This window comes from Gymnoscopelus braueri, assembly GCF_963280865.1.
Source record: "Gymnoscopelus braueri genome assembly, chromosome: 16".
Classification (NCBI taxonomy): domain Eukaryota; kingdom Metazoa; phylum Chordata; class Actinopteri; order Myctophiformes; family Myctophidae; genus Gymnoscopelus; species Gymnoscopelus braueri.
In genome coordinates this window covers 30,126,898-30,149,796 of record NC_137616.1, presented here as the reverse complement: position 1 = coordinate 30,149,796, position 22,899 = coordinate 30,126,898, and the positions used below count along the sequence as shown (strand labels likewise).

General features: G+C 41.4%; 1 protein-coding gene across 1 annotated transcript; it reads right to left on the bottom strand.

Moving 5' to 3' along the window:
* Positions 1–9,126: 9,126 nt before the first annotated feature.
* Positions 9,127–21,371, bottom strand: sccpdhb (saccharopine dehydrogenase b). Its single transcript, XM_080453429.1, has 12 exons — positions 21,102–21,371; positions 18,822–18,934; positions 18,462–18,542; positions 18,064–18,193; positions 17,763–17,812; positions 17,317–17,447; positions 15,454–15,571; positions 13,749–13,868; positions 13,111–13,167; positions 12,618–12,729; positions 11,050–11,131; positions 9,127–10,862 (listed from the first exon to the last, which is right to left on the bottom strand). Exons 1-12 carry the CDS (start codon positions 21,295–21,297, stop codon positions 10,763–10,765), a joined length of 1,290 nt encoding a protein of 429 aa, XP_080309555.1. The 5' UTR covers positions 21,298–21,371; the 3' UTR covers positions 9,127–10,762.
* Between the last annotated feature and the right edge of the window lie 1,528 nt (positions 21,372–22,899).

Below are 22,899 nucleotides of genomic sequence, written 5' to 3'. Positions count from 1 at the left end.
AGCCAGTTAATATTCCTATCCCTCCCATAATTGCTCAGAGAAGGCATCCAGCCCAGGTACAGAGTAAGCAGTTCAGCATAAAAAAAGTCACTAAAGTCTCTACCAAATCAAATAAATTCAACAAGATAGCATAACCTCACCTGTGCTACTTGCAGGAGGCTACATAGATAGCGTGCAGGGGGGTAAATGTCCTTTTGCATTCAATTGAGTGTATTCACACTCAGGATATATAAGTGTATGGACAACTGCACAGAATTGTGTCTAGGACCAGAGTCACGAGACATAGATATACTGCACAGTAAATCTACTGTATGTCTCGTGACCTATAGGTATACATTCATTCACACCGATAATGTGGCGTGTTGGTCCATTGCATTACTTATTCTCAACTGGTTTCCCACTGGGACCAGATAATTGTGCATTGTGTTTTATGAAGTCATAGATTAAGCACTCCCACTATTGAAAAGAGACGAATACATAGTTTAAGATAAGGCTACAGTATAACTGTTTCATTGAGTAATAATAAAAGGCTCTTTAAATGCAATCTTGGAATTGTATTAGTGTAGTGGAATTACATTTTTAATCTATATAGACAATCAACACGATGAGATTTAGTTATCTTGGTATACAGTCAGTACATAAATATTTACTAAAGGTATTACTTAGACATTGGGAATAATTATACATTTGTTTTAGAATTTTCTTTTAAATGGAATCAGAAAAAACTTCTTTAGCATTTGATCGAGTTTCTCCATCACTCTCCATCACTCCATAAAAATAGATAAATCTGTGGATGACCTCGTAATTGAGATACCTTGTCTGTCCTCCACACTGACTCAAATTCTGATTGTGTTGACAACAACGCACGCACGCGCACACGCACACGCACACGCACACGCACACGCACACACAGTCCAGTACAATCTATCATAGTTTATCAGTATGCTGGAGCAGTGTAAAGGAACAGGCCGAGCTTGTATATTAGGCTTCCTCAGCTACTGTCTTCTCCACTGGGACCAACATAGAACTAGTAGAGCTGTAGCACCATCCATACCTATAGCATCTGGCCTCATGCTACTGTTTGAGGCATTCTGCATAAAAAGGCTTTGGATATACTAGCAACATGGTGCTGTAGTTTGCTATGAATTTTATAAAATTATGGTATTATGGTCTTCCACCCCTACCCTACAATCCCTATTCCGGGTATGTCATAAAATAATAGGCAAACATTCAGCAATAATAACATTCAGCAATGATAACATTCAGCAAAAATAGTACCGTGGCTATTTTCGGAAAGAGATTTGGTGTAAAGGGAAAAAAGGAGGGGACCAAGTATAGACCACTGGGGAACCCCTGTCAATTAAGTATATACTGTAGTAGGGATTAAGTGGTTAAAGTCATACAAGTCAATATACATCTAAATTATACAGTTTGCACTACTCACTGTATTGTAAGGTGCTCTGCATAAAGGTGTCGACTGTAAAACATGCTTTTGTTAAACAGAATTACTTTTGTATCTATTCTGTTTATATTATGAAGGAACAGATTTAGGTTTCTGTGAGTATTCACTGCCCTGTCCAATAACAACAAAGCCTGTTCTCTATCTGTACAGTATATACACATCATAATGGCGCAGACATTCGATAAATTCATTCTGAAAGATCTACTATACATTATTCATTTATGTCTAGAGATAACAGCTGTATCTTTCTAAGTATGGATCTGTATGTGTTGCTTGTCAGTGTAGTGTAAATAGAGGATCATCATGATAAATGATGTGATATATGGATCAGTGCATCGACTTGAGTACTCACCGATACACGATCCAACATGTTACGGAGTATCAGAGCCATTTCCGATACTGGAATAAGCATTGCGATGTTTCAATCAGTATATTGTCTGAATTTCTACAACTGACAGTTTTGTGCTGTGGAGCTAAGCTGTTTTCATGATGCTGTTATTTATGGCATGTAAATTAAAACATTCTGCCATTTCCCCATCAACTACGGGTAAAGAAAACAACTAACTATGATTTGAGGTATTCATTCAGCAAAATGACAATCTTAAAAGACAAAACAAAAATCTTTTAGAATATAAGTTGAGGAATAGTGTGTTATTGTGCCATCACTGTTGCATTATAATTTCGGTACTTCGGGGGGTTCCAAAAGGTCTTGAGGACCAAAATCTTCCAGCGTTGATTAACTAGAGCCAACTTGCCTCAGAGGAGGCCAGTGCTACTGCATGAGACAATTCTGTAGCAAAGAGTGCGAGGGAGCCATTGGTGCAAACAAGTGCTGCAATACCATGCAATCACCAAACATCTCTCCCTATCGCCCTCTCCTCCCATTTACTGTTCTATAGTTCTCTTGCTCTCCCCTACTTAACTCTATCTTTCTCTCTATCTTTCACCATCTCTCTCTCTCACACACACACACACACACACACACACACACACACACACACACACACACACACACACACACACACACACACACACACACACACACACACACACACACACACACACACACACACACACACACACACACACACACACAGTAATAAATTATTCAGCAGGATAACAAATAAAAAACACTACTTGAAGCTGAGGATAGGATATTATGGGAATACTACAGATGTATCCTGTTCTTCTGTGTTATCATCACATCATCTCCTCTCATTACAACCTGTGTCTGTGGAGACGTATTGTGTTCATGCCATCTGTTTGGTCTGTCCGTACACTATATCTTCTCAACTGTCCAAAACAGAGCCATGAAATCTGAATCATCAGTTAACAGTTACCAAAGCATTTCAAACACACACACATACACACACACAGTTAATATAATATTCTGCAGATAAGTGGTGATTGGTGACATGACCCCCATCAGTCACATGCATGTGACTGACTGAAACACACACGCACGCACGCACACACACACACACACACACACACACACACACACACACACACACACACACACACACACACACACACACACACACACACACACACACACACACACACACACACACACACACACACACACACACACACACACACACACACACACACACACACACACGATCTATGAAATGGGTGTATTTGTCAGGGTATGTATACAAGTAAGACGCGCGAACGCGGTAAGCGAACGCAAAAAAAGAAAAAAAAGAATGAAAAAAAATATTTAAAAAAAAGTAACCAATAAATTTTTTTTTTTTTTTTTTTTTAAATCTGCGTTAAAAGGAGCATCTTAGAAAAATACAAATTCACAAAAAAAAAACTTGGAATGTTTTTGAACAATTCAACAAAGTGTTTGAAGTGCCTGTTTCACCCACTTCCGGGGGGCGGAGCCAAAATCCGAGCCCGATGTATTTGTTCGTAGACCCCCACTTAGGGGGGGTAGAAAAAGTTTGGGAGCGATTCGGGCACTTTTCATTTAACATGGGGTTTGAATGGGGAGTTTTTAGGAGCCTTCTCCGGGGCGTGGCTTCCGGGGGAAGGGGCGGGCTTAAACGCAACCTTGACAGGTGTGTTCAGTTTTCAAAGACCTTTCATTTGATGTATGGTACGTGTAAATTGGACATTTACTTATCTCAGAGGAGCTGCACACAGGCAGTGCACACAGAGAGACAGACAGAGACACAACCCAAGCAGGGTTACATAGTAAGCTCCACTTGGTCGGAGGCGCGGCTTCGCCGCGCCTCCTCCCGCGTTCGCAAACATCTGTAGGCCATTATCTATGACCATGTGTTGAGGACAGTAGATAAGGAAGTGAAACTGCATCAATTTGATTGCTCAGACGGAGAAGGGGAGAGGGGGGGGGGACACCAGAGTATTAGTGCACTATCAGCATATTTATGTACATGCTAATGACTTTCTTAATTCCCTGTCTTAATAATCCTTGCTAATGCCGTATGTGTATTGAGTCCACTATGTGAATTATTATAAGCCAGATATCTCTGTCTCACTGCTCTACAATATAATTTTATTTTATTTAATCAGGGATGGTCTACAAAGCCCAGTGGATGCAGCAACATCCTGCTTCACACATACAGTCCCACCTGACCCCAGGTTAGACTGAATAATGTACTTCCTTTACCTTTTAACCTAATTTCTAACCTAATTTTGATCTCATCTTAGTTGTATTATTTTTATTCATAATATTTGATTCCATTACAATCCAGAATAATCTCTATTATTATCTTGTTGTATATTGACTTGCCGACCATGCCACACCACGCTGTAGGCACCTGTATGTGAATGACAAATAAATCCTTATTGGTTCTTGATTTTCTCTCATTAAAAGCTGCAAGCTGCAGAGTAAAACCAGTGTTCAATTATGTCTGAGGGTGTAACCAAGTGGATGGTCCATTTGGTTACGCTTGTACACACTCAGAGTTACTACTGGATACATAAATATTGAGGATTTTACTAGGTGCTATTGATAATCTGAAAAGCCCATTTCTTTAGCCAGTCCACCCAGGAGGACATCCAGGTACGTGCAGAGGCTCTGGCAGGTGAGGTTTTATTATTTAATATTTTTTAAGGACACACATGGCAAACTACTGATCTTGATTAGAGTCAAGATTAGAATTACAGTCCCTGCCAGGTCTATTGTTGCCATCTGCTTGAGAAGTCCAACTTGAGTTGAACCAACAACCTTCTGAACACAAAGCAGGGTTTTTAACCATTAAGACTTTTCCCTAGGCTAACCTAATAATGGAAAGGAGTATTTTCTGGTCCCTGGGGGAGTGGAAATTGCTATGACAGCTTCACCCAGAAGGTGGCTGCTCAAATGAGCACACAGGGGGGGGAGCTGTTGTCTTGCTCAGGGACACTTCAACACAGGCAGTAGATTGGATGAATCCCAGGCAGCCTCTCTACCCACTCAGCTGAGAACCAAATCAATGTAGCATAGGTTCAGGTAGTGCAGATTTATAGTAGACAAACTAATAGAGAACTGGCAATAATGTGAAAATGTGAAATTTGCAGAAATGGCAACAGCGGTGTGTGTGTGTGTGTGTGTGTGTGTGTGTGTGTGTGTGTGTGTGTGTGTGTGTGTGTGTGTGTGTGTGTGTGTGTGTGTGTGTGTGTGTGTGTGTGTGTGTGTGTGTGTGTGTGTGTGTGTGTGTGTGCGTGCGCGCGTGGTGTGTGTGTGTGTGTGTGTTCGCACATGCGCGTGCGTGTTTACCTCCCACTTTAGTCTTTCATTTCTTTACTCACCTATTTTGTCAGTTCCTTCCCTATCTGTATTACAACCCACACTCTCTGCTTGTCTGCTCTCTTTCCAGCGCTCAGTTCCATTGTTATTAGTCTGCTCTCCCCATCCATCCTCCAGACACTGCTGCTTTCACTTTCTCCACTCACCAGCCCTCCCTCTCATTCTCTCTCTCTCTCTAGTGCTTACTTGTGTCTGCTGTCTGCCTCTCTCTATTGCTGACACAGTCTGGAAGCCAATTTGTTAAGAGTCAGCATATGACGCCTGGAGGAATAACACCCTCCCGCCATAAGTACACACACACACACACACACACACACACACACACACACACACACACACACACACACACACACACACACACACACACACACACACACACACACACACACACACACACACACACACACACACACACACACACACACACACACACACACAGCCACATGCCCAATCACACAAGCGAATGAACAAAACTCAATTAACAAAACAAATTCTCTCTCTCTCTCACTCACACATAATTAATAACAAGCTAGGCTTGCATCCATTGTAAATGCATTCATACTGTATTCATACTCCCTCCTCAGCCCACGGCTTAGATCACACCACTCAGAATCTGACTCAATGGCTATTCATGTGTGTGTGGGGGGGGGGGGTGTATTTGCGTGTCCATTGGATATGTGTGTGTGTGTGTGTGTGTGTGTGTGTGTGTGTGTGTGTATTCTCATGTTAAGTACTCAACAGCATCTCTGGGTTCACATGCTCTTCCACGCAGGCTCAGGTGAACAGACCTAGTGTCTGCACACACTAACATGTATGTATGTATGCTACTGTGTGCTGGTCTCTACGTGCAAAAGGCACTTTCCTCTACTATGCTGGTTATATATCATGTTATTCCAACTTAGTGAGGGAGGGGCAGAAAGAGAAGGAGGAAAGGAGAGAGAGAGAGAGAGAGAGAGAGAGAGAGAGAGAGAGAGAGAGAGAGAGAGAGAGAGAGAGAGAGAGAGAAGGGGGGAGGGAAGGAATCTTATGTAAGGCTATGCTCTGTTATGTGAACATGAAGCAAGCTCATCCACACTGGAAAACTCTTGAGTGTAAATGCACCTTTACATGTCCATTTTTGCACTCTCAGAGTTGAATTAACCCTCTGGACTTTTGCAATGGAGAGAGGAGAAAACAGCACCGTGCCACATACACCGAATGAAGGAGAGGACAGAGAATGAGAATGAGAATGAGAATGAGAATGAGAGCGAGAGAAACATACACACATGATAAAATAACTACAGCGGGAGGATGGTCAACCGATCAAAAGAAGACAGAGAGGGCCAAAAAGAGAGGGATGAACAGAACTGAGAGGCAGGGGAGAGAGAAACAGAGGATGCTTAATGGAGATAAAGGAGATGAGTGGAGGGAGTGATGGATATCGAGGGTGGGGGAGAGAGAGGGCTGTCAGGGGGCTCGCTCTGCAGCCGACTCTAAATATCCTGTGATGCGCTGACCTACGGGGCGGACTTTGTTTACTGGACTGGGTCAGTGGGGAAAGGAGACTCACGAGGAGGAGGGGGGGACGCCAAAAGATAGAGGAGGGAGGGAGCGAGGAAGAGAGGGAGAGAGTAAGGGAGCATGGCGGAGGAGAGGGCAGGTGAGTGGGGTGCGTGTGCGTGTGCGTGTGCGTGTGTCTGTGTGTGCGTGAATAACGGCACACCCACAATGGTGTGCGAGAAGACAAGGCGCAGGGTAGCAGAGAGGGGTGGGGCTGCTCCCTCCTACGCACAGGGAAACCACTGCAATCTCTCCCTTCCTCTTCCTCAGTCTCTCTGGGTTCTGTCTCCCTCCCAGCACCATCTGTCTCGCTCTCTCTCTCTCCCTCTTCCCATGTTTTTCCACTCCTCATAAGCTCTCTCCTTGTCATTCTCAGGTACAAACACTCCGGGAAAAAACGCCCCCCTTGAAGAGCTTATCCACATGCATGTACTCGAGAGCCACTTAACATAGAAACTCCCCCACTGTCATTTTCTGTAAACAAACCTGTTCTCGTTGCGCACACACCGAGCTTGAGCCAGGTTACTACAGGTGAACCATGTTGCTTAAATCTAAGGAATTGTACTGAGTGTCAAGTGTTTGTCAAACATTTCTGATGCCTGTAGCTGTAGGGTGCAAAACATAATTTCCTGACGGATGAATAAAATAATCTATCAGGTCTGCGTGTGCATGTGACGTACGTGTGTGTTATTGTGGCATTTTCACCCCTTGGGAGCCGTTTTATTGGAGCGGTGGTGACAACTGGGGGAGGGGAAACAACTAAGATACATAGAATGCAGGGTGGATTGAGAGGGGGGGGGAGAACAAACAAAGGGAGGACTGAGTCACAATGGGATAAAGAGGGAGGGAAAGAGAGATTACAGCCGCCAGGTATTTCTAACCTTGGCCTCCTATTTACAGATTCACAGAGCCAAAGTGTCTGCTAACCCCTGATAACCTTGCTGTGATCACCTTGCCTGTTTGTTCTAGCTTGAAACGTGTATGGATGGTTCTTTAATTAGGGCTAAACAAGGCCTCTTACAGGCTGATGACCTCTACTGTCATCCTCATCTGTGCCATAAACATGGGCTAAGCAGCTATGTCAACAGTGACACTTGGTGGTGGAAATGAGGTACTGCAGCACATAGTTATATAGCAGGCATTATCTGCTTTCATTGGTTTGACAAACTACTACATCTTCGAGTGGAAAGATAATTATTAACATTATATGTTTTCACTCATGTAGAAATGTAGTCATAGTAGGGTTAGGATTAGGGTCCCCCCCCCAGGAGTAGATGTAATTTCCAGTATTCTGGTGGATTTTGGGAGTTTGACACTTTTATCAGGCTTTACTTACATAGGATCCATTAAAAAGTTAAAAGTAGCAATAAAAGAGCCATATTTAATAATAACATTTTGCTGGGGACCCCCTGGAACCCCCCCAAGGACCCCTGGGGGTCCCCGGACCCACTTTGAGAACCAATGCTTAACGCTTTTTGAAAGTCCTGAAAAAAAAAACAAGACTCGCGCAACAAAAATCGGCAAGACACACCATCTCCGGTTTACTTCCCGTATCTGCATAGTCTCGTGTCTCGCGTAGCTATCTGCGTGAAGTGGGCGGACGCCTTTTTAGGAGACCGGAAGCAGGTTGGCGTCCGCCCACTTCACGCAGATAGCTATGCGAGACACGAGACTATGCAGATACGGGAAGTAAACCGGAGATGGTGTCTTGCCAAATTATGTTGCGCGAGTCTTGTTTTTTTGTTTGTCGATCTGATGTTTTTGCTATTTTAAAATGTTTATACTGAAAAGTAACAGTTTGGGCCATAATGAGGTTTCCGCCTGATAGACAATATATTAATATTTATATTGTACATGCAAAATTGCTGCTATACGAAAACGTATTTTTATTTTCATTTGTAATAAAATGTCACTGACATCACAAGGTATTCTTCATTTTACGTATGGTCCAGTATATTATTAATTCATATCAGTCACTGTATTCCAGTGGGGCAAGGCAGCCTACTGTAAGTCTACAAAATATATAAAACATAACCTTAACCCTTAACAGTAGGATAAAATCAATATGGTAACGTCTTATGAAAATGAGCCATGCGGTCGAATGTAAACAAATCGCTAGTGCAGTCTGGGTCTGTTATGACCATCATGGATGAACTTCAACCTGGTGTTTGCACTTTCTCCATTTTTTACCCGTTCATTCACCTACAGTACATAAACGTTCGGATTTCAAATATAAAGGTTGCTGGACAATATATAGAGGATGAAATGCATAATTTATTAAATAATATAAAGGTAATATCGAATACATTGTAAAAAATGTGAAAAAGAGACATGACGCTTTATTAGCAAGACAGTCTTTTATTATATTATTCCTCATTTTGCTGGTTTCCCCTGAAACCCCTTTACTGTTACAGAGTAGAACTGCCTTAGAATCTCTGCTGATGATGTGGCCATAGCTGAATGGTTAGAGAGCCTATCCGGCAAACCATAAATCCCAAGTTCGATCCCAGGCCTCAACAAAGTGTCAAAGTGTCCCTAAACAAGACCGTTAAAAGAATAGTCCACCCAAAAAATACTTATTTTCTATCAATTACACACTCCATGAAGCCTTGAATTCATGGAGATTTTTTTTGTTTTTGTGTCAAATAACAGGAGTCTCCTGGTGAAAACAGGAGAGTTGGCAGGTATGATCACACTCACTGTTCTAAAATGGACAGTTTACTTTAGTAGGTCAGTTTTGTTTTATTCTTCTGAAAAAGGTTTAATCGCCATAATGTGATAAAATTCCATGTGGGACAAAACAATTACATAACAAATGGTATATTAATGTTTGTAGTAGCACCACTATTTTTGATTAAACTAGTAAAAATGAATGAAGTGGTTACACTACAACAAAAATAACCTGCTGCTGTGAAATCTCTGTATTATGCTCTTGTCAATAAAATCCATAACCTTTGTGGATTTTCGTTTTACATTTTTAAGTTAAATTAAAATGACTGTCCAGACAGTATAATGCTATGACTGAAAGCACACTTTACTTCCTGGACAGATTTGATGGTACCTGTGGGGTAACCAAGGGCTTGTTGAAGTGGTGAATGTATCATACCATCTGACTCTGCTGCAGGATAGATATACTGTATGTAGGGTAGAGGGTATTATCCAAAGTCCAACACCGTGTTAAGTAAGGCATAATGAACAGCGAAGCGGTCATTATAGAGAAATTAATCCTGGTTGATGCAAGACCCCAACATGAAGTAGGGGGCAAGCACACTAAAGGACGCTTATTACACAGCTACTAGAAATAAATGTATTTACACAAAAGGTACAACAAAAACAATTGTATTGATTTAAAAATGATTAAATTGTTTCTGGTAGAGATCCGTTCAGCACAACATGGCCAGCTCCCGAAACATACGTAGATCAAACTATCAATCTAGGCAGTGCTGATCAAATATTTGTAAGTATTGCCCATTTCTGGCCTCAAATATTTTCAGAAGCATACTTTGGTGTACCGTTTAGATGTCAAATGTGATTGTTACTTGGGCACCCTGCTGGATATGGCGGTGCAAAAACCAGTCTGTTGATCAGAATGACGTTCATAGCAGCAGTCTGCTATCAAGAAATAACAGACCATAGAATGGCCTGGCGTGACTGACCAAACAGAATCGATTATTCAACCAAGCCCTGTAATAATGCAGGATAAATTCAGGGTGGAGGGACTTCAACAATGGTTACCACTGTACAAAATACCAGCATTGTATCGATACAAAGGCTCGACACTTCAACAATGACCACCACTGTACGCAATAAAAATAATAGAGGACAGATGGAGAGTTGGGTTGACTTCTACAATGGCCCACCTACCTTTATATTCAGTGCTAATGCAGACAATGCTGAGAGAGGTGAGGGGCAGGGGGATATTTTGGCAATCATACAGTGGTGCTAATGCAAGATGGATGCAGGGCGGTGGGACTTCTAAAATGGTTGCCGCTGGAGGCCTATGGGTAGCTCCTGACTGAGAACTTAATGCCGTGGTTATTGAGGCGGTCGATGAGGCTGGTTTTACAGAACGCAGCACCTGGAGTATACACTCCTCCCCTGTAAATGGTGAAAGAGAGAAAGAGAGAGAGACAGAGAGATGAGAGAGGGTAAGAAAGACAGGAAGAGAAACAGTCTCCCAATTCCTGGCAAATGCTGATAAAGATGTACTGTAAAAGTGTGTGCGGTATGAAAAGCTAGCAGACTAAGAGTGTCAGACAGAAAGACTTCAAGACAGTCATCTAACCTTCTTGGGAGTGAATGCACTTCATTCAACAAGGTCACGGCTGCCTGGACCATAGCCGTTGGTGTGGCAACATAGCCAGGCTCTGTCAGCAAAGACCAATACAAGCAAAGAATTACAGAAAGACACTTGAAGGACTTGTTTAGCCCATTGCCTATGTCTCTCAATACACTTGACATTATTAGTGCCAACCACTTTCCAAAGCATACCATCATTTGTTTGAGATTCAAGGAAGCCACATTGGATGCCATACATTTCAGTACAATATGAAAAGCAACTTGCAGACACTTGAAACTTTCTTCAGATAGGTAATACAACACAAAATTGTGTAATAGCAGTTAGGTTTAATCAAATCATGTCAATTATCAGTGCTTCTCGAATATTTGATTAATCCAAAAAGTAATTAATAGTAAAATCACTAAGAAAACTAGAAAAAGTGCTCCTCGGAGCACAGGTCTCCGCCAGGTCATGTAGGTTATTGTGGCCTCCTGGTGGCGCTATAATAGGCCAATGTGAAAAGGGTGCCATTTCTTCTTAGGCCTTGCACGGCAATCGGACACTGCATTCATGATTTGAGGCATTTTGATCAAAACATTTGTTTTGCTAAATTAGACCTGCTGGTGGCGCTATAACAGGCCAATGTTAAAAGGGTGGCATTTGCTCCTCAACATAGTGTGAATGTGCGTGAAAAGTTAGACCGCAATCGGATGCTGCGTTCATGATTTGTGGCATTTTGTTCAAAACAAGCCACTACTGCAAACTTTAGATGTGAAACTTAGCCAATGAGGATGGAATATGAAAAATAAAACACATCCGTCTTGATCACATGACTATAGAGATCATGTGTACCGATTGGCGTGAAATTTGGATAAAATCGGAAGGAGTAATATTTAAAAAATTGTTTTACATAAGTCGGTCTCCTGGTGGCGCTATAAAAGGCAAATGTGAAAAATGCAGGGCAAAGGTTTTTCCTTGACCTCTAGGGAGTGCGCTTACAAAGTTTTACACAGATCGGTGCAGTTATAGGTAAAAACACGAATCGGCCTGTTATAGCGCCACCATGAGGCTGATTTGAACATTTTCAAGTGGCATTTCTTCCTCGGCATAGTGGAAATATGCGTGCAAAATTTCAAGGAAATGTCATGCTGTGTTCATGATTTGAGGCATTTTGTTCAAAACGGAGCACTCCTGCAAACTTTGGAAGCCATTTTTAGCCAATCAGGATGGAATATGAAAAATCTGAAAGACCTGTTTCGTTTAATGACTACAGAGATACTGTGTACGGATTTGCAGGATGTTTGGACAAAATCTGTATGTGAAATCCCATGTGAAAAATTTGGGGCAGAGGTTCTGCTGTGGCATCCAGGGAGTGTGTGTGCACAGTTTCACTGCGAGCAAGCCAACGGTGCCGGAGATTAGCTGTACACAGACAGAATGACGGACACACGGACGGACAGACGGACGGACGGACGGACGGACAGGGGGCAAAACATACTCTCTCGCCATGCCTTTCGGCCTGGCGGAGACAATAATAGATAGTTGCAGCACTACAGGGTGTGGCTCTTTTTTACCTGCTCCTATGACCTGAGTGCAGATCTTGGCGTTGGGGTGACCCTGTGAGGTGTCTTGTCCCTCTGAGTAGCCCTCGCCAAAAAACGTCAGGCTGAAACACGTGTCCTCCATCTGAAAGAGAGATAAGCAAGAGAGATAAGCAAGGAAGGAGACCAAAAGGACGGGAGGCTTTCAGTGAGGAAGTAAGTCCGCCAATGAGTGTGAGGAGATGAGATGAGATATACTTTATCAATCGCCGAAGGGCAATTGAGGCGTTACAGCAGCATAATGTGATAAAATAAGTACAAAGACAAACAAAAACACATCAGACACACATGGACATAATCACGGATGAAAAAGGCCGACACAGAACCACATGCATTTAGTAACAGGGAGAGAGTTCTCATGCATTGTACATGTGCCTTTGTTACTTGAATGAGTGACTGAGTTTCAAACAGGCAAAGAAAACACAATATATCCAGAACAAAACTCTGAAGTAGTATGCATTCTGACCTGCTTCATCGTTGGACCAGTCTTGGAAAACAAGCCAAAGGAGAAGAACGATGGAAACTGTGGACCCAAATAACAACGTATTACCGCACAGTACAATCTTGAGTGTTCATTTAACAGTAATAACCGACCCTAACAGGTCTCAGAGTAAAATATTAAGATTTTACTGTGCATTTTACTTACAGTTACTTATTATGTAATTAAAATTACTCATTATTACATAGTTATTAACTGCTTATAACATATAATCAAACCTTTTATCAGCAAAACTGAACATAAAAATAATTCAATCTACTTTAATTTACAAAAGTTTATAATTCCATAATGTAAAATTGTATAGCATGTTGGTATGTCCATGCAAATACTTGCAGTACTGATATATTCCACCGTTTACGCCTATAGGCGAAACGTAATCTAAAAATCTACATGTAACCTAGCGTTCATGCAGGCATTACATTACAATTCTTTATGCGTTTCCCTTTTACAAATATTTTACTGTCCTCAAGCCACCACCAATCTCAAGGGTTTCAGATGAGCTGCCTCCTTCTAGTCAGCATGTTGGAATATACCGTATTTCATGGCAATAGTAGTGAAATGCCTGTGATAAGGGGATGACATGGTGAGTTATAACTTATGCCTACCATAGTGAGGAGTTTCCTGCCCAGGCTGAATTTGACCATGAGCCAAAAGATCAGACCTCCGCTGAAAATTTTAACAAGTGCGAACAGCCCACCAACGCCAACATAGGCACTGTACTGAACCTGGAGAGGAGAGGAGAGGAGGGAGGGAGGGAGGAAGATGGGAGGGGATGAGGAGAGGTATGGGAAGAGGAGGGAAAGATGAGGGAGGCAACAGAGATGGTTTCAGAGTAATAGGGAAAGTGGGAATTGGATGAAGGAATGATGGGACACAGGAGGAAATAAAATAGAGAGAGGGGAAGAGCAAAGGAGATAAGAGAGGAAATGGGTAGGTGGAAGGGAGTAGAAGGGGAAAGGGGGAGGAAGTGAAACAAGAGAGGAAATAGAGAAGCAAAGAGAAAGGAGAAAGAGGGAGGGAGAGGGAAATAGTAGAAAGGAAACAAAAAAGGAAGTAATTGGGGAGACAGAGATAGAGAGATGAGACTTCAAACAAAATAATGAACAGTGGAGAAGTGATGACTCACTACATGTGACTCATCATATTTCCACTCCACTGGTCTAAACAACGCAATCACAAGGTTTCATTAAGGCCAGTTTCCTCTAGATGACAATAAAGTACTGACAGCAGCTGGAATAGCTGACCTAGTCTCTCTCTCACACACACACACAAACTTGAATAACACCAAACCGTACAGGGCAGAACGGTGAGAACAAGACGATAGGCTGAGGAAGATGGAGGAGAGTTAAGGTGTGGGTGTGTGTGTGTGTGTGTGTGTGTGTGTGTGTGTGTGTGTGTGTGTGTGTGTGTGTGTGTGTGTGTGTGTGTGTGTGTGTGTGTGTGTGTGTGTGTGTGTGTGTGAGAAATAGACAGACAGATTACAGACATGACCACAGCCAGTTGGATAAATTCTGCTTAAGTTACAACTTCTCCTAAAAACTGCATAGGTTTGACTGTCAGCTCCACTGGATAAGGAGTGTTATAATATGAAAAAACAGGAACGTTAATATGATAAAAATGTATTCAATTGATCACTTGAACCCTAGCGTCCCTATCCTGGGGTGAACATTCAGCAACAATAGCAGATCTTCAAGCTCACACAACGCGTTTTGAGCTTGTAGATTGTCTATTTACGGAAAAGGGGAGGAGACCAAGCATAGAGTCCCGAGGGACCCCGGTCAACGAAGTATAAAAGATTTAAGTGGGACTGTATGTGATAAAACAAATTATCACCTGGAATTCCTCATAAACCTTGTTATCTAGCGCCAGGCAGGCGTATCATCCCATGTCAGTATGCCTTGTTTGGATAAACTCACACAATGACAAATGCCAGGGTGATCATCTATACGGGATATATTTAAAATTAGATCATATTTTTTATTTAAAAAAAATTGGCTTAAGGGAGGACCGGCCGGCCGGCGAAGCCCTGACATCATTGACTCAAGACATGACCATAAACAAACCTGATATACTAATGACATCAGCGATCTCCATATATGGGCATAAAAGGACACAGGTAGACAGAAAGATACAGAGATCTCCATATATGGGCACAAAAGGGACACAGACGCATAGCGGCCCGAACTTTAGATGTGAGGGGCGCGTAGCGGCCCGAACCTCTAGTATTATTTCATATCATTTGAGATGTTTTGCAAATGTTCTGCAACAAATACAGAGCAAAAGCTGTGTTGTACTGTTATAGGGTCTTACTGGTGAATGGTCTTCTTCTTCATAAAGATACCGCTGGGTTCTCTTAACAACAGAGGGGTCGGAGCCCATGAAAGGGATGGCATACTGATGAATCTCCTTGCTGAAGAACACAGAGCCCCTGGACACACACACACACACACACACACACACACACAAGAAGTCAAGACACCTCTAGACGTAATCATTCCACCCCTTGGCTTACAGCGTGAACACAGCACTGTTCAGCACTAGCTCATTTCATCCACTGATAGTCTTTTAAATCCGCTCTACAACTACTGAACAGTTTCCAATAAAATCTCATTACTCTGAATGGGAACCAGTTCACCAGACAATGATAGCCTGCAAATTGCTGGTTTCTGCAGGAAACCAGCAATTTGCAGGTGTCCTTAAGATTAACATTGTGTAAAGCACCTTTGTTACAAAGTGCTTTACACATGAAGCAGAATACACATGTGGAAACAACAAAAGACAGTTAAATATGATAAATAAATAAAAATTAGGAGGAGTTAGTACTAAAAGCTAATCTATATGTGAGTTTTAAGCAGGGATTTAAAACAAGGTATCGACTCAGCGAGCCTATTCTGCAGGGGCAGGGCATTCTTAAGTGTAGGGGATCTGATAGCAAAAGCCTGGTCGCCTTTAATCTTTAACCTGCACTTTGGAATACTTAGAAGTGCTTTGGCTAACGATCTAAAACTACACGTTTGCACATAGGGGGAGAGCAAATCAGAGATGTAAGACGTAGCGAGACCTGACCTGGCTTTGTACGTCATGAGAAAAATGTTAAATCAATTCTGAAAGTGATTGGCAGCCAGCCCAGCGTAGGGAAGCTAAAATGGGAAACATGATCAAATAGTTTGGACCCAGTTTAAAGGTTAGCTGCAGCATTCTGAACTAATTGGATGAACAAACTTTTTTGTAAGGCAAGAGTACACAGAGTTGCAGTACTACTCAGGCGTGAAAAGATAAACGCATTAACCTTTGTCAGATCAGGGATGGACAGGAATGACTTGATTTTAGAAATGAAAGGATTGAATGACGTTCTTGACATGGTGTTGAAGGTTAAGGTCGGGGTCAAAAGTGTTTTTTAATGGTAGGCTTAAGATTTGAGGATATTGGGCCGAGGTCCTTTTCTATTTGGGCACTGGCGAGAGGAGGGCCAAACACTAAAACCTCTGATTTCATGTCTGGTGCATGAAAACTAAATGATGCTTGCCCACGTTTATTTTTGGTTTTAGGGACAGAAAGCAGACCTTTCCCAGATGACTTGAGAGATCTGGATGGTTCATGATATTGTACAAGAGCAGAAATGTATTTTGGCCAAAAAACATTCAAAGCTTTATAGACCAACAGTAGCATTTTGAAATCAATTCTTTGACACACAGGGAGCTAGTGTAAGTACTGTATTAAAAAGTGATATGCTCCACTTTCTTGGTATTAGTAAGGACTCGAGCAGCAGCGTTCTGAATCAACTGCAGTCATGTGATTTTTTTAGGGAGACCTGTAAAGACACTGTTACAGTAGTGAAGCCTATTGAATATGAATGCATGGACAAGTTTTTCTAGATCCTAGTGAGACATAAGTCATTTAACCTGTACTGTATTTTTTCAGTAGGCTGACTTTGTGATTGTGTTAATGTAGCTGTTTAAATTCTGGTCTGAGTCAATGACTACACCAAGGTTTTTTGACTTGGCTAGAGGTTTTTAACAGGCAGGGTTTGCGCCGCAGGTGCATTTGTATTATCATTGGAACACCCCTTACCCCTATACCTGCCAAGCCTTGACAGACCAATTAAAATGTCATCACTCCAAATAGGAGTGAACTTGTCAGACAGTAACCCCACTCTGAGACCTATTACAGCACCTCTTTTTAACTCTGGCTCCCACCACAGGCATGGGTTTGTGGCCAAACTTCTTCCTCAGTTGGCGTAGAGAGTGGCTGTCTGAGAAGCCGTAGATGGCAGACTGCCAGGTGGCATCGTGGCCAACGCCGCCCTGCAAGGAACGGAAGGACACCAGCGCTGACTTCACCTCAGTTCCCATTCAATTCAATTGCTCTTCTCTAACAAGAACAGTGAAGAATGACAGGAATGAGATGCAACATGAGCCATGGACTGGGCTGATGCCACAAACAGCCTGAGATACCAAGATGATACCGAGATGTACCAAGCATTAAAAACCTCTGCTTTGAGAGGACTGTCATACCTTAACACGTTTATCAAGGTTTACGTACATAATTTTAAACTTTTAACACTTTCCTCTTCTGGAAACACTTTATTCTTGAAGTCAGGAAAAGATAAGATAGTCTACCTCAGGTCCAGTGGTAACGGTGAAGAAGCTCTCCACTGCTGTCAGTGTTCCTGAAAACATACGTATGTACCTAAACTTAAATTAAGTAAAAAAAAATTATTTTCTTCTTTTTTATGGTTTGTTTTACAGTTTATTACATTTCTGACAGGACTGAAATACAGCAAAGTGTTTAACTATTCATTGTGTTCAATGAATAAGTATTATTATTATTATTATTAATAATAATAGCAACAATAATAATAATCTATTCATACATGATTTAGATCTTGTTTCTATACCAGGTGAGCTGAGCGTTGCGTACCTTTGAATTGCTTCTGGGTATAGAGAATGCCCATGTCTGCTGGGATGGAGTCAAACCCGCAACTGCCAATCACATACACCCCCTTGTCCAAGGCCTTACTGTGATACACCAGCTGCATACGCTCCAGAAACTGTGGAGGAAGGACACACACGTTCATTAATATTTGCATGCATGAACGCACACACACACACAAGCGTGCACACTTAAAAACAAATTAACATGTGCATTCAAGTGTACAAGGGCATGCACACAGAGGCACACACAGCATTGAACACACACACACACACTCGCTGCAGTCGTTTTTAGTGACTCAGCACTAAAACAAATATCAATCCATAAAAAGCACATTAACAACAACGGTAACAGTCATAAAAGGTGGCATTTAAATTACAACCTACCTGAGGTTCCCCACTGATGTCTATGCAGTGAGCTCCATTCTCAATGCAGGCTTTCACCACAGGCTCTCCATAAAATCTGTACTGAAAAGGGACAAAAGGGACACAGTCAGAAATACACACGCACGCCTTTTGTGTGTGTGTGTGTGTGTGTGTGTGTGTGTGTGTGTGTGTGTGTGTGTGTGTGTGTGTGTGTGTGTGTGTGTGTGTGTGTGTTTGATTCATACGTTAGTCAAAAATAAACAATAAAACCTATATGTGAGAGTCACTTTATTCAGGACCTATTCAGAACTTGTTGTCATGACATTGACTCTGATGAAAAGCCCTCCACATCACCACACAGAGACTAAATACATTACTTACTGGTCCCACACAGTTGAGAATGACCTGCCCTTGTTGACACATCATGCCCATTGATTCTTCATTGGACACATCTGCAACAAGTATTTCGATGTCTGTCCGCAACTCTGGCATAGCTAGAAACAGAGATTGGTTAAAGGTTCGATGACATTCATTTTCACTTTTTTAATTTGTTATGTTTTTTTTGGGGTTTTATGACCTCAATTACACCCAAAAAATCTGAACTTTGAACATTCAGTGGATTTTCTGTGGTCTGGGGTTTTCTGAATAATTAGGCTGAAAAGTAATCTGAGCTTGGCCCTTCGACAGTGAGGTCACAGTCGATTAATCCCGCCCACTCTCCTCCTCGCCCCTCCCCTCCCCTATCCTTTCCTTTGGGGGGGGCGGAGCAGAGGCGATGATTGACAGGCAAAATCCCTCACCAGCGACACCCGCAGGCAAAGATTTCTTTTTTCATTGCAGTTGAAAAGGCTTTAGAAATGTGAGACAAAAACACCTACAGTGAATCACTGGAGTGGAATTTTCAGTTAAAACTTTTTGTACACGTTTGAAGGACCAGGACAAAGACTCTGAATGTGGTGTAAACATGAATGTCATGATACCTTTAATATGGATTAATCTACGGATGAATCTCTCAAATTATATTGATTAATCTACAGTGGATATATATATATATATATATATATATATATATATATATATATATATATATATATATATATATATATATATATATATATATATATATACATACCCTACCCTACCCTACCCTACCCTAACCCTAAACTGAGGGAGCATGCATGACCCTGTTAGCCTTGGATCAAGACAGATGTATTTTATCGAGTCTGACTTGATCGATAGATATGCAAATGTGAAAATCTATGATTGTCTTGATCCAAGGCTAGTGTGTAGTTAGTTAGTAGACATGCACATACTGCACACTTGAGGTCAATTAATACGGGACATGTTTTTTATCCATTCAAAGATCATGCTCTAAAAACTGTCCTGGCAAAACAGCAATAACTCTCAAACCACAGCAAAGCCAGCGGAGAATGACAGATTTGACACTGATTTTGTTATTTCCAGTGGTGTAAAGTAACTAATTACATGTACTCAAGTACTGTACTTAAGTACGATTTTGAGGTACTTTTACTTTACTGGAGTATTTCCAATTTTCAGTACTTTTACTTCTACTCCACTACATCTCAGATGAGGCAAATATTGTACTTTTACTACACTACAATTATTTGAAAACTTTAGTTACTAGTCACTTTGTAGATTTTGATTATTATTACAAAACATACATTGCACATTCAGCCCATATACATTTCGGCCATCTGCATTGTGAGCTTTTATGTAGATCTGCTATTTTCTAAAGATTTTTATACATTTGAAAACTTGTGATGGGACATTCTGCATAATGAGTACTTTCTACTTTTTGGTACTTCATTTTGATGCCAACACTTTTGTACTTTTTACTCAAGTACATTTTGAATTCCGGACTTTACTCTAATACTCAGAGTATTTATATATTGCAGTATTGATACTTTAACTTAAGTAAAAAATGTGAGTACCCTACTTTTTCCACCACTGGCAATAACGCTCAAACCACAGCAAAGCCAGCTGAGAATGACATGATCTGACATAGCCCTGAAACATGACTGTCATATCATCATGACAGTCATGGAACCACTTGTTCCTGGTTTGAGAATATTTTACATTTACAACCGCTACATCTACATAAACGTTCAGATGTCAAATATAAAGTGCTTACCCCCAAGCCACGGATGTAACAAGTTAAAGCGGCCCGGTCTAAGTACCCGTATCTTCGGTATTGTTCAATAAAAAACATTTTAAGCCAATCAGCGGCCATTTTCATTTAAAAATAAAAAACATTATAATGTATCAGAGTGTAATACACCTTCCAACCAATAGGGGCAGAGCTGAAAGCATATGGAGAAAATTCGGAGAAAATGGCCACCGATCGGATTAAAATGCTTTTTATTGAACAAAACTTAAGATACGTGTGCTTAGACCAGGCCGCTTTAACTTGTTACATCAGTGGCTTGGGGGTAAGCACTTTATATTTGAAATCTGAACGTTTATTTAGATGTAGCGGTTGTAAATGTAACATATTCTCAAACCAGGAACAAGTGGTTCCATGACGCTTGTGACAGACGAGCGTCATGTGAACCATGGCTAGATCTGACACTGGGACTGATTACGTTATTTCACAGACGGCAAACAAACAACAAAAGCTGCACGCTGTCCAGCAGAACATACACAGCCTCCCGGCAGCTTGGTTCAACACTCCTTCCAGCCGCTCGCGGCTCCTCCCGGCCACGGCCCACTGGAACGACCCACTGGAACCTTCGGCTGCGCATCGGGCGACCTCTTCCACCACAAACTGTCCGGTGAACCCAGAGGCACCGAATATTATAATGTCGTACGGTCTGTTAGAGGTTACTACAGTCGCCATTGTGTTGTCGTGAAGCGGTTACGGCTTATTACAGGACCCGCTGGCGCCTGCGGTGCTGGTTACTATTATGTTACTACGCAGCACTCAAACGTGCCCTTCAGACAGGGAACTGCCATGCGTCTTCCGTGCATATCAAAACCCTCGCCCTAAAACACAGTCAACCGCGGGGCAAATCCGGCGACCTCGGAACGATCCCCAGACAGACTCCCCACCTGCTATTCCTAAACGTAACCTCAGTAGGCCTAAGCTATGGCTAAACTAAACCTAACCTTATTCCTAAACGTAACCTCAGTAAAACGGTGCCAAAACCTAACCTTATTCCTAAACTTAACCTCAGTAAAACTATGCCTAACCCTAAACTTATTTCTAACCTTATCCTCAGTAAAAAACAAATACAAGAACCACGAAAACATGGGGTGAACGTGTTTTGGGGCGAGTCTTTCGGTTACCTCCTCCGTGCGTAGTTTGCTTTCACACATTGACACACCCCTTTTATCAGTGGCGGAAAAAGTACTCAAATGTTTTACTTAAGTAAAAGTATCAATATTGCAATGTAGAAATGCTCTGTTGCAAACTAAAAGACCGGAATTAAAAATTTACTTGAGTAAAAGTACAAAACTATTGGTATCTAAATGTACAAGTACAAAAAGTAGAAAGTAGTAAGGCTTCTCATGAATGTCCCATTTCACAAGTTTTCAAATGTATAAAAATCTTTGAAAAATAGCAGATCTACAAGCTCACAAGGCGTAGCATCATGATGCATTGTGAAGTGGTTCATGACATGTATGTTTTGTAATAATAATCCAAATCTACAAAGTAACGAGTAGGCTAACTAAAGTTTTAAATAATTGTAGTGTAGTAAAGGTGCAATATTTAGTAAAAGTACTGAAAATTTTAGATACCCCAGTAAAGTAAAAAAAATACCTCAAAATTGTACTTAAGTACAGTACTTGAGTAAATGTACTTAGTTACTTTACACCACTGCCTTTCATTTGGTGCTTTTCCGAAAGTAGACAGTCACCGGCATCGGTAAACTTTTACATCTACTATTACAACTTCATATAATTATCTAATTAATGCTGTAATAAGACACCACTTTAGCGTTTCTCTAGATACGCAGGAAGATGTTGCGCAGCTATGAAACAGAACGCAGCCATGTCTGACTGCAGCAAAACTGCTATGGTGAATTGCATGTGAATGCCTCTTGATTTGTGGTGAAGTGAGACATCTGGTGGTCAGGTTTAAGTATTGCATTTTGAGAAAGGGTGGCTTTAATGTGGATGCTGATGCATTCAATTAACTGTACCTCAGGTCACCGAAGGTTGGCCTTTTTTAAGCATTTCATCAATAGTGGATCGGCTGGAATTAAATTCGGTGCAGGCAAGTATAATACTTTTTATTCAAAGTTGATACTACAATGATAATTGTATTTAATTGTTTTAATCTCCAGCAATTAACTATTTTAGTTCTAGCAAAGACTTTATTCAATTTGCAGCACTCAATGTTCACCAAAACAAAAGTGAATATCTCTGAACACATAGATACTTATGACTTAAGGTTTAAGCGGTTAAGATACATAGACAGAGCTTTGTTGTGTCTAAG

Bases quoted from the DNA above. Each gene is read 5' to 3' on its own strand.
- sccpdhb (XM_080453429.1), bottom strand. From the start codon at position 21,297: ATGGCGACTGTAGTAACCTCTAACAGACCGTACGACATTATAATATTC. The intron at 18,194-18,461 runs GTAGGTTGTAAT...CTTCCTCCACAG, and splicing joins ACATCAGTGGGGAACCTCAG to TTTCTGGAGCGTATGCAGCT. The intron at 11,132-12,617 runs GTAAAAAAGAGC...CTTTGCTGACAG, and splicing joins CACTCAGGTCATAGGAGCAG to AGCCTGGCTATGTTGCCACA.